Genomic DNA, 18385 nt, shown 5'->3' on the forward strand with positions numbered 1-18385 from the left:
AGTTCCCCAACCAGGGATCAAACCTGGGCCCTTGGTAGTGAAAGCACAGAGTCCCAACCACTAGACTGCCAGAGAATTCCCTATGAAGAACTTTTGGAAACTAAAAGATTTAGATGGTTTGTGACAAATTCTCTATGAATTTTAGTCCTCTGTGGTAAGTTTCAGTTTTCTTTCAGAGGACAATAAAATTCAACACAACCAGAATACTAAATACTCTTTCAAGGCAAAATAATCAAAAGCACAGACATAAAGCAAAAACACTCAATAATAATCAGTCTTTCATCTTCAGTTTGAATGAAAGCTGACCTACCTGAAGACAGAAATATAAACAATCATGTTCTCTCCACAATGCTGTAGATCAGTTCATCAATCACTCTTACTTTCAAAACTCAAAGCACATAACTTTCAAAAGCCTAAAACAGGTTCACTCACACCTTTCTTTGCTGTCTTCTCTTGAACTGTAAACTTAAATTCAACTTTATGAACAACTACATGAATCTTAAGGAACAAACTTTATAATTTACAAAAATGCAAGTAATCAAATTTCATGTAGCAATTTACATAAAGCAAAAGCAACATGCACATGGAGCATAATTTCACAAACTGTTTCTTAAATAAAAGTTATATAAGAAAAGGAGGACTTCCTAGGTGGCGCAGTGGTTAAGAATCCACCTGCCATTGCAGGGGACACGGGTTCGAGCCCTGCTCTGGGAAGATTCCACATGCCACGGAGCAACTAAGCCCATGTGCCACAACTATTGAGCCTGTGCTCTAGAGCCTGTGAGCCACAACTATTGAGCCCATGTGCCACAAATATTGAAGCCCACGCGCCTAGAGCCTGTGCTCCTCAACAAGAGAAGACACTACAATGAAGAAGCCTTGCACCACAGTGAAGAGTAGCCCCCACTCGCATCAACTAGAGAAAGCCCGTGTGCAGCAACGAAGAGCCAACGCAGCCAATAAATTAAAAAAAAAAAGAAAAGAAAAGGAACAGCCTATTACCCACCAAATGGGGTTACTAGAGTAATATGAGCAGTAAGATTGGTGGCTGAGGAATCCCAGGCAGTGATGGCTGCTAACTGTTGTCCTGGGTTGTGAAAGCATTAAATAGAAAGAAAATCAACCCTCTGAATAATGGACACATCTTTTAAAATATGAAATAAATTCAATGACCAGGTCACATGACTACACAAAATAATACTGGGCAAACATTTGAAATTTACTTTCCATTATACTCTTATTTAATGACACTCTGGATGACAAGAAATGAAACGACTCATGTACACAAGTGAATCATGGAGAAAAAAAATCTCTGGTTTACTAAAAATCATTTATTTGCTCATGTTAAAAAAGTGCAAATAGCCTATAATATTAAAAATCATTGCGTGCCAAGTTTTTTTTCTGTTTTTAATTCTGAAAATTGACATTTTTGAGATGACGATAGCCAAAGACTTGAAGAATATAATGCCACATTCCTGTTGATGTTACTCCATATTATGTTAAAAGGTAGATTAATTTTAAGACACTGACAGTTCTTAACAAATCAGCTCATGGGAGTTTAAAAATGAAATCCCGTTCCTCAGAACGTACAAAATATAATAACTATTCACGCTCACTAACTGCCACTGAGCTACTCGTTACCATTAAAAAGTTGGTGCCAAAATGCTCTGCTCCCTCGGCCTAAACACTCTGTGTCTTGTTCCCTTTGTTTAAATTCCATTCACCCTCCAAAAGAAAGTGCAGCCTTCACCTGCTCCAGGATATTCTCCTGACAGAATCACCACACCACTAAGTTAGGTGTCCCCATAACCCTCTATGCTAATCCATCAGACACTCAGCACACTGAAGGGTGCTGTCTCTTCCCGTTCTAACTAGACTGTCAGCAGCTAAGCTGAGTGTGAGGGCATGACTGGTCTTTGTATCCCCAGTGTTGAACACTGCCCTGCCTGCAGGACAGTGATCAGACCTACTCTTTTTGTGTGGATTTTCTGCATGAATTAAATGTGAAAGAACATTTAGAAAGTGTGTACCCTGTGTCTGGTACATAGTATATGCTCAATTTGTGGGTTTATATAGATATTATTACAGATTATACAGATTTATTATAGACAATAAATGTTTACTAAGGAAATAAGGCTTAATTAAACCTAATTCTTAATAAACAACAAAATAAAATGAAATTTTTGCCTTATTTTATAAAATAACAAAGATCTTAACTCAGTCAATAAGACTATTAATAATAATGAAAAAATAATAACTATATATTTTCAACTTTACTGACAAACTTCTAAAATAATATTTTATTATATTATTTAGAACTTTGTAGAAAGGACAGGGCTACATAATTCAAATCATGACTACTTACAACAAATCACATTTTCAAAATTTTCTAGGACACTAAAATATAAACAAAGCATACTGTAAGTGGCATGATTCTAATTTATTATGAAAAGTGTGTCTAGATAAAGCTAAAGCCTACTGATGAACCTTAACTAATCTGGTGCAATTTTTTTTTTTAATTTTAAAAACTGACTTACTATCAGTAAAAATGAAGAGAAGAACTTCTCCAAATTATTTAAAACTATACTCCCAAATGCTACGCAATAATGAGGGCTAATAAAGAAATATTAAATTTAAAAGAAAGCCTCAACATGAGAAATTCTCTTTACCTATAGGCAATCGATTCTTTTTATTTGCTGGAGTGGTTGCTGGAGACAGCTGAGGAGTACTGTAGGGAGTCATTTCCAAACTGCTGCTTTTTCCTGGCCTTGCCTGGGGTAGGTTTGCTAATAAATTGTCAAGAGCCATTCTGTCTTCTCTCAGTTGATCTCCAGACATCACACTCTTCATAAAATTCACCTGGCAAAAGTAAAAGGACATTAGCTTCTGAAATCAATTTTTCAAACACAATATTTCTCACACAATGTACTCATCTATGACTCTGCCCATGTTTAGATAAATGACTTCTGAGAAAATCCTATTAAAGAATAAAGCCATTACCAGAGTAATAAGCTGACTGTAGGTTATATAAACCACAGTTCTGCTTAACCCTTCTAGAAGATTAACAGAGGACATTGGCGGGGTCTCCACTGCACGGCCTCCAATCACCACATCAAGGAAAGCAGCAACACAGCTCTGTTCAAATAGGAGAAAAAAATCACAGTGAAATACTTCCCCTTTAAATTAAGGGAACAAAATGTCTGATTACAGTGGACAAGCATGTAGAAAGTTTTTCTTCTTGAAATTTATATTAAACCCAACATTTAAAAAAATTAAACTCTTCATGAATGGATATAAAATAATCTCCAACATATTCTGATACGTGAAACAAACGAGGCAGAACAGTGCACACCAGGGGCGGGGGGGAGGGGGGGGAGGTTAAATGAATTGGGAGATTGGGATTGCCATATATATGTTACTAACAAGAAAATAAATATCAAATTGTACACTTTAAGAAAAAAAGAACAGCACACAATCCTACCATCTGTAATTAGGAAAATATATTAGGAATTTGCTTGTATACATATAGACTTCTTAAAGGACACAAAAGATTGATAACATCAAGAACCTTTGGGGGATTAAATGAAGGTTAGAGATCAGAGGTGGAAGGGAAACTTCACTATATAACCTTTGAATTTTAACCTAGGTTGAATGTACAGCCTACTCAAAATATGATAAATTTTTATTTAGTTAAAGCAACTGAACAATGCCATGTTAACTTATGAAATACACTTAAAATTATATAATTATTGCTGATTCATATATTCAGACGATTTAGTGATAATTTTTTTAAATCAGATTTTTAAAAATAATCTTAATAGCTCTTTGGCTCTCATTACAATGGCATCTCAACATTTCTATAAGTGAGAATTAGCAATCTTTTTTTTTTAATGAAGTATAGTTGGTGTTTATATATTTTTTTCTTTTTGAGAATTAATCATCTTTGATGACATCATCCTTTAAATGCTGCTGATGCGACACTGTATCCTCTACAGCCGAACCAAGGGTAACTGAAAAGAATATTTAATTTACACATCACCTAGGGACAAGATTATTTAATAAAGAGAATAGTTGGGTTCACTAATACTTCAGCAGAACTTTCTATAAACAGTACGTCACATGACACAGTATTCACTCTTACTTTGTCAAATTTTCCAAGGCTGCTCTTTGTCCGGGGATCTCCCTCTTCAGAGCCAGTCATTGCTAATTGCTGCAAAAGGCGGCCAACCTGCAACCCAGAGCAGAGGTGGGAAGACACAGGCTGTAGACACTTACAGAGTCCTCACTGTGAAAGCACTTCTGTTCCATGCTAAAAATCTGTTTCATAAGAATATTCACACCACCTGACCAGGCATACAAAACAGGATCCCAAATAAAATGAGCATCTTGTCTATGTCAGCTTTTACTATATTTTATTACATTCAGACTGAGTTATAAGGAATAAGTAGAAAATTTTGCTTTGTTTTTAACACATTATTACAACATCAGGAAATGAAGGTGCACACCTTTGTTTCTGCAATTGTACTTTTCATGGTCAGAAATTTAATTAATTTGTAAAAGCTAACTCAAAACTATCTCAAGTTATTAAGTCCTCTTCCCTATAGTTCATAAAGTACTCAAGGTAAAGATTTTTTTTCTAGACTTCTAAGCAAACAATTCCTACAGAACATAAGCTGTTTCAAAAATAAACATTAATTCACAGAGCCAGTTCCTTACTGCCAAAGTGAACTGTTAATCCACTCTCTTTAAAGGCACTTTGCTGAAAGTTATTATCCTACAGCATCATCTTCTTCATATTTGGGACAATCCCCCCTTTTACTCATCTTAAAAACATGTGATTCAATCTCTGTTGGACTGACAAAAATAAAACCACAATAACAGTATCATAAGAATAAATTTAGTGTTTCAGAGATGATTAAAAAAATTTTAATTTTATTTCAGGGACGTCTATATAGTTAATTTCCAAACACCCCAATATGACAGAACTGATCATGAAAAAAAGCTCATCAATTAAAAAAAAAAAGATCACCCAAAGATATATTCTATTCCAAATAAACTCTGTCTCTTCTTCAAGTACTTCTTGAAGATACCTGAAGATAAGATATAACTAAAAATCCCTTAAAAAATAATAACATGATTTCAGTAGTTCAGATGATTAGGGAAATAAGTGCTAATATAGACCCAAAAACCCTCTTTCCAAAACTTTTACGTACAAAAGTTTCAGATTTCAAAACTTGGAGATTTTTAGAAAGGTTGGTTACTGCAAACATGTAACATGTCCAGTATTTAGGCTGGCATCCTAAAATCAGACATATTAACATTCCTGCAGCACAACATGAATATCCATTAACATGAAATGGAATAACTAATAATTTTAGTCTGTTAGTTCAGGTTAGGTTTTGCTACCAAATGAAGTATAAAAGACAGTCAGTTTTCAATCATTCTGGATTTTAAAATCATGGGAAATCAACTATACATTCAAGTGTGTGAGGACTCCATCTAAAAACTAACACAAGGGACTTCCCTGGTGGTCCAGCGGTTAAGAATCCGAGCTTCCAAGGGGATATATGTATACATATGGCTGATTCACTCTGCTGTACAGCAGAAACTGGCACAGCAGTGTAAAACAACTATACTCCAATAAAAATAAATAGATAAAAAAAAGAATCCGCGCTTCCACTGCAGGGGACATGGGTTCGATCCCTGATTGGGGAACAAGGATCCACACGCCATGCAGTGTGGCCGAAAAAAAAAAAAAAACTAACACAAAATATAAGAAGCAAATATTTAGGACAGTTTGGGGAAAAGGAATGGCAAGAATATATGAATAACATCATCATACTTTCTGTCGCCAACCCCACTGCTCAACAACTGATTTTAAACTGAATGCCTAGCAAAAGCATACCTGCATCAGATTAAATCTCGCCACCTCATTAATAGGAGCATCAGAAATTATTCCATACTGTTCTGGATTGACAACCGCTGGACAGATGAAGCAGGCCAACAAGAGATCAGTACACATTGCCCTGACCTCCCCAATTTCCAGTCTATCTACACAGGAGAGAGTTTTGTACATCTGTGACACGATCCATCGCAAACTATGTGGAAAGCAGTATGTGTTCTGTTTGAGATAACCAATAAATTTGTTCACCAAAGCCACTAGTTTGGCCTCATTGGAATCCACCATCTCTTGAACCTTTTGCCTGAATCTATCTGAGCCTTTCTCTCCAAACAGTTTTTCCTGCTGAGATGGGGAGAACCTCTCGATGAGCTTGTTAGGGTCTGTTTCCAGGTGATCCTCGTCTTCAACAAGCAGCTGCATGATTGGCTCATGTAAAGTAGCTGTGAGGAAAAGTTTGGCAGAAAACAGTCCTTCAGAAAAGAGTTTAAATAAGATGCTGAAGGCACAAGTTCCTCTCCTCAAAAGTCGCCGGGGGTTGTCACTTTCTTTAAGTTCAAATTCAATCAAGTATCTCAACACCTGAAGGAGGTAGCTTTCATCTTCTTGCATGATGCAGTTGCCATAGAGAGAGGTAAAAACTGTGTAAATAACACCTTGTGTGTTCTCCTGATTAAGTTTCTCTCCAGCAACCAAAGAGGAGGCAATAAGACGAGGATTCTCCCTTACTCGACTTAGGAATTCTCCATAAGCAGTCTCCTGGAATCCCAACTGCTTATACCCGTCGACAAACTGTGTATCTTCCAAAACCTTGGCATGCTGGCAACATTCAGCAGGGGACGCTTCAGCACTAAAAAATGAGCAAACAAGCAAAATAATAAAATTAACAACAATAATAACATACTATACTGAATTATGGAAATGTGAGTTGATGATAGTCATGGCAATGAGATCACTCAGAACTGCTAAAATCTTTTAGACCACCAGCACCTAAATGTGTAAAGAAAGTCAAAATCAAAAAGTAGGATAAAGTCTTCATATTAAATCAGTTCAATGAAAAGTACCGAGAAGAACATGGAATCATACAGTATGTACTCTTCTATGCCTGGCTCCGTTTCTCAACAGTATACCACAGCACCACTATTTCTAGATTTAAAGACTGCTTCTTGGAACAACAGAACAATGAAGCATTAACACAATGAAAAATGAAGTCTCTAAAACTGAAAAGTAGATACACAATAGCAAAACATGAAAATGTATATATTAAATAATATTAGGAGAAAAGCAGAACACAAGATAATTTACTCTCTACAATAATAAAATGTTACATAATGCCAAGATACAAAATTAATTGGTGTGGTACAAAATATTAATGTTCAAGTTATAATTCTCTACAACGGTGCTTAGGTTAATAGGTTACTTAAACAAAATAAGCAAAGACTCACCACTGAGATGCTGATTTAAACTATCTTAAACCATGCATTTTGTTGGAAATAGATTTGTTTATTTGCAGTTAGCAGTTATATAACTGCTATAAGCAGAATTATAGTGGTTCACAAAATTTAAGACCTCAAAACCCTTTCCTTACCTGGTTATGATAAGCCGATCCAAATTAATTCTCTGTTGCTTAGCGATCCATGCTGTACGATACAACTTTTCGGCCGTCTTAAGTACATCTGCATTGAGCCTCTGAATGAGCTGTTTCTCAGAGTTTACATATAAGCGTTCCTGCTTGAGGTGATGGGCCAGAGTATGAATATCTAGCTTCACCATCTTCAAATGTGGACAAGGTACAAAGGCTGATCACTGAGAACAAAAAGAAAATTTTTTATGTCACTTAAATTGTTTTCCAAAAATCAAAGGGGGTAGGAGAACACATGAAAAATTAGGCCACCTTTAGTATCATGGTTAGCTCTAATTTTAAAATTATATATATGTTTTGTTTTGTTTTTTTACAGTAGAAGCATTACAGGTCCAATAAAGAAAAACTGGTAAACACAGATAAGCAACAAAAAAAAAAAAAAAAAAAAAGAAAAGCTCTTAATAAGGCCAGTGCTCAGAGGCAGCCACTGTAAATATCTTGCATATATCCTTCAAGTCCAGTGTCTATTTATTAACACTGGACTTCCCTTGCCTGTTCTCTTTAACGCTGTAATCAATCAACATAGCCTGTTGACTCTTTCTTTAAAGCACATCTCAAATGGGACTGCTTCTCACCACCTCCATCACCATCTCTCACCCAAAGGTCTCTAACCACCACTTCCTAACTGACCTCCCTGCTTCATTTCTTGTACTACTGGAGTCTGTTCTCTACGTAGCATAGAGCAGCCTTTAAATTTAAGTCTGGTCACTTTATTCCCCCTCTAGAAACTGTCCAAAGGCTTATTTTACACTTAGAATGAAATCTGAAGGTGCTACATGATCTATTCCTCCAACCTCATCTCCTGCCATTATAACCCCTGCTCACACAGCTCCAGACACGCTGGCCTCCTTGCTTGAACAGATCAAGCATGTCCCATCCCCAAAGCCTCTACATTTGCTGATCCCTCTCTCTGGAAGGCGATTCCTCCAGATGCCTTTGCAAGGCTGGTGCCTTTACTTCATTCAAGTCTCTCTGCTTAAGTGTCTATTTAGAAAGGCCTTCTGAGACAACTCATTCTAAAACAGAAAATATCACTTCCTATTCCCTCTTCCGGCTTTTTTTTTAAGCACTTGCCCCTACCCAGCATTATGCTACATGCATGTTCATCATGCTTAGAGTATGGCTCCCCCATTGAAAGGCAAGGGCCGCCAAGGCCAAGGTTTGTCTGCTCTGTCGACTTGTTTTGTCGACTTGCAGCTGTAATTTCAGGGCTGAGGAGAGGGCCTGGTTCACAGCAGGAGTTGAATAAGTATTTGCCAAAGGAATGAATGAAATCACACAATTCTTGTTTGTCTAGTAGCTAAACAAACTGATAAAAATAGCACACATATTTTAAAGCATTATTATTTAAGCTATACTCTTGAAGCTGGAATGCCTGCCATACCACAAACGTTTTATCTGAGCAATAGAAGAGCTTGTGGCCCAGAGAGCAGAATACAACATTGTGTCCAGACAGCAGTCATTAAGTTAGAAAAATGTTTCTCATTAAGAATTAAACGTTAGGGGTGGGCAAGGAAAGGACTGGGAGTTTGGGATTAGCAGATGCAAACTATTACATACAGGATGGATAAACAAGGTCCTACTGTATAGCACAGGGAACTGTATTCAATATCCTGTGATAAACCATAATGGAAAAGAAAATGAAAAAGAATGTATATGTATAACTGAGTCACTCTGCTGTACAGCAGAAATTAAGCACAACATTGTAAAACAGCTATACTTCAATAAAAAATTTTTAAAAAGAATTAAACATTACGATTGTACACTTAAAAGTTGCTCACATGAAAAGCTGCTCAACATCACTAATCATTAGAGAAATGCAAATCAAAACGACAATGAGGTATCACCTCACACCAGTTAGAATGGGCATCATCAGAAAATCTACAAACAGTAAATGCTGGAGAGGGTGTGGAGAACAGGGAACGCTCTTGCACCGTTGATGGGAATGAAAATTGATACAGCCACTATGGAAAACAGTATGGAGGTTCCTTGCAAAACTAAAAATAGAACTACCATATGACCCAGTGATCCCACTGCTGGGCATATACCCAGAGAACACCATAATTCCGAAAGACACATGCACTCCAATGTTCATTGCAGCACTATTTACAATAGCCAGGACATGGAAGCAACCTGAATGTCCATCAACAGATGAATGGATAAAAAAGATATGGTACATATATACCATGGAATATTACTCAGCTGTAAAAAGCAATGAAACTGGGACACTTGTAGAGACAGGGATGGACCTAGAGACTGTCATACAGAGTGAAGTGAGTCAGAAAGAGAAAAACAAATATTGTATATTAACACATATATGCAGAATATAGAAAAATGGTACAAACCAACTGGTTTGCAAGACAGAAATAGAGACCCAGATATAGAGAACAAACATACGGACACCAAGTGGGGAAAGTGGGGAGGATGGGGGCGGGGGGGTGAATTGGGAGATTGGGATTGCCACATATACATTACTAATAAGAAAAAAAGGGGCTTCCTAGGTGGCGCAGTGGTTAAGAATCCGCCTGCCAATGCAGGGGACACGGGTTTGATCCCTGCTCCAGGAAGATCCCACTTAAAAAGAAAAAAAAATACCAAATTGTACACTTCAAAAACAAAATAAAATAAAATAAAAAGAACTGCCTAACAAAGAGGAAAGTGCAGCAAATAAATAAAGACACTAGATGTGGTCAGGAGACAGCTAAGCATTCACATAACAACACTGCCATCATGCAGGAGACTACAGATGTGCCACCAGAGGAACTGAGTGCAAGAACACGAAGGCCAGGCTGAAGACATCTCAGGGAGGTGACAGTGGTAAAAACTTTTCCATTCAAGGAATGCTGAGAGATTTTTCAGGACGTGGAAAGCACAAAGGGTAAAATGTTGATCTCAACTTAGAAAGGAATGTGAATTCACCAAGACAGAAAAAGATACCAGGCAAATAAGTCAAGCTCTGTTCAAACTACTGTTAATATAATTTTTAGAAATTAATAAGATGATTTCATTGCACTGTGTTCAATTATACTATAATAAATAAATAAATAAATAAATAAATAATACTTTTGGTTAAAAAAAAATTTGCTATGAGAGTAAAGCTTTAAATGCTCTCACCATAATAACAAGAAAATGGTAATTACATGAGGTGAAGCATGTGCTAACTAACCTTACGTTGGTTAACATTTTGCAATATATATGCACCAAATCATCATTACACGACAAACTTCCACAATGTTATATGTCAATTAAACTTCAGGGACTTCCCTGGTGGTGCAATGGTTAAGAATCCTCCTGCCAATGCAGGAGACATGGGTTCGACCCCCGGTCCGGGAAGATCCCGCATGCCGAGGAGCAACTAAGCCCGTGCGCCACAACTACTGAGCCCACGTGCCTAGAGCCCATGCTCCACAACAAGAAGCCACCATAATGAGAAGCCCACGTACGACAACAGAAGAGTAGGCCCCACTCGCCACAACTAGAGAAAGCCTGTGCACAGCAACAAAGACCCAATGCAGCCACAATAAATGAATAAAAAAAAATTTTTTTAATTATACTTCAATAAACCTGGAAAAAAAAAGTTGTCCCAGCCAATCAGATTCATAATGGATTTATTTGGAATTGATAAAATACAATTTGTAGTGAATTCAGATTCTGAAAGAAGTGATAACCTACCCCACAGAACTCTCAATATGTTTACAGACCCAATGAAAATATGCTCATATATATGAAATAAATATTTTTGGTACTAAGACTAAAAAAAAAAAGAATTAAACATTAAGGTAGCAGATGGAAATATATTTTAAACCACCTTATTTAAAGCAATAGATTCAACAATTTTTAATTAAGTTTGATTTCAGAAATTTAAAATTTTTTTTACTTTAATGAACTATGGATGACTAGGAAAGTTTCAGATATTATCATCTAACCTGAATTTAACTGCTTTAAAAACACTTTCCTGTACCTTATCAATTCCCTAGCAAACTATGAAAGCTATTACTCCAAGTCTCTTGTATTAAGACCCTCATATTGCTTTCCTCTCAAAAGGTTTAAGTATATCTACTTCACCAAAATGATTTGCTATTAAGACACAAAAGCATCTGTGTACATTCAAAAAAAAAATTGGTGTCATACATACATATACAATCTTATTAAGTCAGCCTAAAGAAAACACATACCAACTTTGTAGACTTCCATGAGGGAATTCCAACATCCTCTAGGGGGCTCTAAATCCACAGACTAAGAACAGAATCACTGAACAAATGGTTGTAATTATGAGAAGTATTATAGTTATGAAATGGGCTCTTAAAGATCTGTATGCTTCATTAATTAATTCTGTTACCTTGGGTACATAATGCATATTCTCTGATCCTCAGGGTTTTTTTCATCCATAAAATGTGGACACAATATCTACATTTATTTTGTGCCTGGTAGGAGCAACACACTAGGGATACAAAAAAAGGATAAAACCTAATATGTGCCCTCGAGGACTTTCTAATCTAATAGAACAAGGCAGACACGCAAGCAATTGGCTGCCCCAAAATGTTACAGGTATTATGCTGAAGGCTATACAACATAGAGAAGGTACAAAAGAGAAGGAATGATTGAGAAGTTAGGTACCTGAGCCTAGTCTTAAAAGACAAGTATTTGGGACTACCCTGGTGGTGCAGTGGTTAAGAATCCGCCTGCCAATGCAGGCGACACGGGTTTGATCCCTGGTCCGGGAAGATTCTACATACTGAGGAGCACCTAAGCCCGTGCGCCACAACAACTGAGCTCACATGCTGCAACTACTGAAGCCTGTGCACCTAGTAAAGCCCATGCTCCGCAACAAGAGAAGCCATTGTACTAAGTCTGCACACCACAACTAAGAGTAGCCCCCACTCGCCACAACTAGAGAAAGCCCGCACACAGCAATGAAGACCCAAAACAGCCAAAAATAAAGAAATAAAATAATAATTAAAAAAAAAAAAGACAAGTATTTGGAGGGGAAAAAAAGATAAGTATTTGCCAGACATAAAGAGGATAATGGGTAGGGGTAGACTTCCAGGGAGCCAATCCAGCAAAGGCACAGAGGTATGTGACACAGTATATGCACACAACTCCACATGGCTTGCTACAGTTTGGGGGCATGTGTGTTTGTGTGTGTTAAGAGTGAGGCTGGGGGTAGGGGAGGAAATGTATAATGAGATAAGGCTACAGAGACAGAAGGTACACAGAAGCCAGTGTTAAGAAACTGAGACTTTGCACTGTAGGAGATGGGAAAGCGGTTTAAACGGATTAACATGATTAAATTTATATTTGAGAACATAAACTCTGGCAGTTAGGGAAAAGATGAACAGGTGGGGCTGGAACTAGATGAAGAAAGACTAAGAAATTGTTGATGGCAAGAAATGTTGCAGTAGCAATGGAAAGCACAGGACAAATTTGAGAGACACTGGAGGTAGAAAATACAAGATTTGCTGACACCTATACCTGGGGAAGGCGAGGTAGAAGTGTCCAACTCTGGTGACAAGGGTTGGTGGTGGTGTTATCCACAGTTGAGTATCATATGAGAAAACACTTTATCAACTGAAAATTGTGCCTGGTATGGTTCTAAGAACTTTACACACTTGATGTTCATAATATCCCTCTGAGATAGGTACTCTGCAGCAAAGGAAACTGAGGCTCAGGGAAATTAAGTAACTTGCATAGGCCACGGGGGTGAGAGGTGACAGAGCCGGTACACTATTATTATTGCCCAGATCTCTACAAGAATGACTCAGCAATCTTGTGGCTACACAGGTGAATTATTTTTAAGAGATGCACACTCAAGTACGTAGAAGTACTGTTAGGATGTCTGGAACTCACTTGTACATGGTTCAAAAAAACTAAAAGATTTTTTAAAGGCAGCAGAACATAAACCACTATTGAATCTGAATGGTGGGTATATGGTGATCACTGTACTACCTTTCAACAGTTTCGGTATGTTAGAATTTTTTCATTATAAAATGATAGAGGAAACTCTTAGAAATTCTCAAACCATATCCTTCTTGCTGCCTTAATACAATTTTATTCAACAAATATATTATTGGCTTTTGTTGGAACCTAGCCACGTCCCCTAATCTCAAGGAGATCACAGTCTAATTACAGCCAAAATACTGTTCAAGATAGGATACATAAAATGTTTCCAATGACACAGCAAAATATGAAACAACTTATGCAATTTAGAAATTAAAACTTTCAAATATAGCTTCACTTTAAAAAATTAACACATAAAAATAATGCTCCACCTGATCTGCATAAGAACTCACCTTCTAAACCCTTCAACAGTCCCAAATGTCTTCAAAGACATTTTTGTAAAGATATTTTAAATAAATATTTTAGGATCACTCGCCAAATGCATTTTCAATTTGCCCCTCTCACTTAACTAAACCTCAATCCCAGTTAAATCCAATGCTCTGCCCACTCCTGGTTTGTACCTATGGATGAGAAAACCAACACACACAGCCATCACTTTAAACTCATGATCACAAACCTGATATGAGCCTTACTAATGCGTGGCACACACACTATTACTCCCCCAGTCCATCCACCACTCCCCACTCTCCCAGGCAATGAATTCATACCATCTTCTCTCAACTCTCCAGCCTCTTCCCCTCTCCTTATTCTCAGCTCCTTACTTCCTACTTCACCAAGGAAACTGAAGCATCAGAAGAGATTCTCCACAGGCTCCCTGATTCAGTTTCTGCTCTCAACCTACTCTCCATATAGCAGCCAGAGTGAGTCTGTGACCCTAAGTCAAATCACATCACTCCTGTGCTCAAAATCCTTCAAAAGCTTCTTTTTGTGGCTTTCCATGGTCTGCCTCCACCCCCCTTACCTCCTTGACCTCACCTTCTATTACCAGAAGACCATGCAACTTACCATCCAAACCAAGACATCATGGGAATGAAAGCAGACACTATTAATAATTTCATCAAGACAAGACATAAACCAAGAAATACAACCACTCTCTTACCACATCCCTCATTCATTCTGCTCCAGCCATATTCTCTAGCACGCCAGGCATGCTTGCACCCTCGTACTCTTGCACTTGCTCACCACCCAGGTCTCTCACTTCCTTTAGGTCTTACCGAGAGTCATCTTTTTCAATGAGGTCTTTCTTGGCCCTCCTACATAAAATTCCAACTCCTACCTTGCCACATACACATATTAGTTTTATTTTTAGTTTTTCTTGTTAGCACTAGTCATACTATACATTTCACTTATTTATCTTATGTACTGACCATCTCCCCAAGAAAACGTAAACTCCCTAAGAGGAGGGATTTTTGCCTAATTTGTACCCTGCTCTATTCACACTGACTGGAATAGAACCCATCACAAGCATTCAGCGCATATTTTCTGAATGAATATAAGAATGAAAAAGAGGTATTTCAATAACATACTCATCTTAGAAATATCACAAGCAGAGGTAGAAATAACGTAGGAAGAACAATTAGTCTTTGATGGACAGGAAAAGAAGTAAATGCTGTGAAATTATCAACAAATGCTAGCTAAAATAAGCACACCATGGAAGTTTCATGAAAGACTTAAAGGAAAAACTAAAGTGCTGAAAGTTTACATTTATTCCTTACTTCTTAGAGGGTAATTTCCAAACTACTTAACCTAATGTTTAAGGGCCAATCTTGCCTTAACCCTCACCTCCAGTCCTATCCCACACCATTTCCGTACATAAACCCTCCTGCCCAGCAAATCTGCCTTTTCATTTTTATTTTCAATTCACCTTTATGTTTATATTTACATCATCTTATTTGCTCCTTCTAATTTCCAAGGCCTGGCTCAATAAAAACCTTCCTTCTCAACGATACAGTCTGTCCCCAGTGACAAATCCCAACTCTGAACTCTTAAAGCAGTGCTTATCCATACCATTAAATTGGAACTGTTAATTTTTACTTTCATTTTTTTTTTTTTTTTGGATGAGCCTCGAGGCTTGCGGGATCTTAGTTCCTCCACCAGGGATTGAAAGTGCCGAGTCCTAACCACGGGACCATCAGGGAATTCCCTATTTTCATCTTTAATGTCTGTATCTTGTCCTTCCAGCAAGAACAAATGGTCCCCTCAAAGGATGAGAACATCCCTTAGACCTATGTACCCTCAACCCCCAATACTATGGCCATATAAGAAGTTCTCTGCTAAATGCATTGTCGCAAGTTGCTCTGAGAAAAATAACATAAGTAAAATAAAAAATTTTTTAATTAACATTAGGGGATGGACCTAAGTCTGTCATACAGAGTGAAGTAAGCCAGAGAGAGAAAAACAAATACTGTATGCTAACTCATGTATACGGAATATAAAAAAAAAAAAAACCAAAACGGTGCTGATGAACCCAGTGACAGGGCAAGAATAAGGATGCAGATGCAGAGAATGAACATGGCAGATGCAGAGAATGACCTAAATAGGCATTTCTCCAAAGAAGACATACGGATGGCCAACAGGCACATGAAAAGCTGCTCAACATCACTAATTATTAGAGAAATGCAAATCAAAACGACAATGAGGTATCACCTCACACCGGTTAGAATGGGCATCATCAGAAAATCTACAAACAGTAAATGCTGGAGAGGGTGTGGAGAAAAAGGAACGCTCTGGCATTGCTGGTGGGAATGTAAATTGATACAGCCACTATGGAAAACAGTATGGAGGTTCCTTGCAAAACTAAAAATAGAACTACCATATGACCCAGTGATCCCACTACTGGGCATATACCCAGAGAACACCATAACTCAAAAAGACGCATGCACTCCAATGTTCATTGCAGCACTATTTACAATAGCCAGGACATGGAAGCAACCTGAATGTCCATCAACAGATGAATGCATAAAAAAGATGTGGTACATATATACAATGGAATATCATTCAGCTGTAAAAAGGAATGAAACTAGGACATTTGTAGAGACAGGGATGGACCTAGAGACTGTCATACAGAGTGAAGTTAGAAAAAGAAAAACAAATATCGTATATCAACACATATATGTGGACTACAGAAAAATGGTACAAATCAACCAGTTTGCAAGGCAGAAATAGAGACACACATGTAGAGAACAAACATACAGACACCAAGTGGGGAAAGCAGGGAGGGCTGGGAGGAGATGAATTGGGAGGTTGGGATACCAAACTGTACACTCTAAATATATGCAGTTTATTGTATGTTAACTGTATCTCAATAAAAGTTCTTAAAAAAAAAAAAAGAATCTGCCTGCCAATACAGGAGACACGGGTTTCATCCCCAGTCTGGGAAGATCCCACATGCCGCGGAGCAACTAAGCCCGAGAGACACAACTACTGAGCCCGAGAGACACAACTACTGAGCCCATGTGCCACAACTACTGAAGCCTGTATGCCTAGAGCCCATGCTCCACAACAAGAGAAGCCACCGCACGGCAATGAAAAGTAGCCCCAGTTCACCGCAACTAGAGAAAGCCCGCACGCAGCAATGCAGACCCAATGCAGCCAAAAATAAATAATTTTTTTTTAAAAAGCCTTCCAAGTTAATGATATGAATCCAACAGTTCTAAACTCTTTAGTAACAGCTAGTTTATCTAATTATCTCTTTATTAATTTAAAAAATTCAAGACTAACTCTGTAAGAGTCAATAAGAAAAGACTATTATTTTCTATAGAGACAACTTCATATAACACAGCGGGAAGGATACTAAAAAAACAAGCAAAAAAAACTACAGTCAGAAGATCTGAGGCATTTAAGACTGGGCTCTGATACCTACTGGCAATGTGACTTGTGGCTAGTCATTTCACCTAGGTTTCTGTTTCCCCATCTTCAAAACTGTGATAATGTTCTTATCTACCTCACATGCTAAACTGTACGTACAGTTCATACGAGAAGACTGTAAAGTGTAAATACTCCATGATATAGGACCGCACTATTCTTGTCAATTAAGAGGTAGGGTAGGGAATTCCCTGGCGGTCCAGTGGTTAGGACTCTGCACTTTCACTGCTAAGGGCCTGGGTTCAATCCCTGGTGGGGGAACTAAGATCCCACAAGCCATGTGGCACAGCTCCTCACCCCCTCCCCCGAAAAAAGAGGTAGGGTAATTTTTATCATTTCACTAGGACACAATGAGACATACTCCATGTCCATCACATGACAGAAGTGACCAAAATGAACCTTTCCATGAAAATAAGTGGAAAATATCAGAGTCATAACTAGAGGTAAGACAGAGATGGAACCTACACTTGTAAAAGGCTTATTAAAAGTGAAATTAAAGGCCAATTATCTTCAATCAAAGAGCATTATTAGTAACATAATATGGCACACACAGGTATGGTTTTGAAATCTGAGAATAAAGCATGCTTTGCAAATAAATTAATCTGTCTAATTAAGATGATCCAATTAAAAATTACAGAGACAATGACAACTAAATGTAACGTGGTATCTTGAATGAGATCCTAGAGCAGAAAAAAGGACATCAAGTAAAAACAAAGGAAATCTGAATAAAGTATGAACTTTAGTTAATAATAATTATCAATATTGGGTCACTAATTGTAGTAAATGTGCCATATTAATATGTCAATAAAAATAGGAACTTGGGACTTCCCTGGTGGCCTCGTGGTTAAGAATCCACCTCCCAATGCAGGGGACGCGGGTTCGAGGCCTGGTCCGGGAAGATCCCAGGTGTCATGGAGCAACTAATCCCGTGCACCACAACCACTGAGCCTGTGCTCTAGAGCCCATGCTCCACAACAAGAGAAGCCACCACAATGAGAAGCCCGCGCACCACAACAAAGAGCAGCCCCCACTTGCCACAACTAGAGAAAGCCAGGGTGCAGCAAAAAAGACCCAACACAGCC

General features: G+C 37.9%; 1 protein-coding gene across 8 annotated transcripts in view; it reads right to left on the reverse strand.

Annotated features, from left to right (window-relative positions):
* The window catches only part of GAPVD1 (GTPase activating protein and VPS9 domains 1), a 73713-nt gene that overhangs the window by 42988 nt on the left and 12340 nt on the right, over positions 1 to 18385 (reverse strand). For 7 of the 8 annotated variants that reach the window (XM_057720229.1, XM_057720226.1, XM_057720227.1 and 4 more), the window contains exons 2-6: positions 7488 to 7705; positions 5906 to 6749; positions 4142 to 4228; positions 3001 to 3135; positions 2670 to 2859 (exon numbers count right to left, since the gene is read on the reverse strand). In XM_057720229.1, the coding sequence (XP_057576212.1) occupies positions 2670 to 2859; positions 3001 to 3135; positions 4142 to 4228; positions 5906 to 6749; positions 7488 to 7672 (1441 nt within the window). In that variant the 5' untranslated portion in view covers positions 7673 to 7705. The remainder of the gene's footprint in view (positions 1 to 2669; positions 2860 to 3000; positions 3136 to 4141; positions 4229 to 5905; positions 6750 to 7487; positions 7706 to 18385) is intronic. The other variant, XM_057720230.1, reaches the window with a different exon arrangement.

This window comes from Hippopotamus amphibius, chromosome 2 (genome assembly GCF_030028045.1).
Source record: "Hippopotamus amphibius kiboko isolate mHipAmp2 chromosome 2, mHipAmp2.hap2, whole genome shotgun sequence".
Classification (NCBI taxonomy): Eukaryota; Metazoa; Chordata; class Mammalia; order Artiodactyla; family Hippopotamidae; genus Hippopotamus; species Hippopotamus amphibius.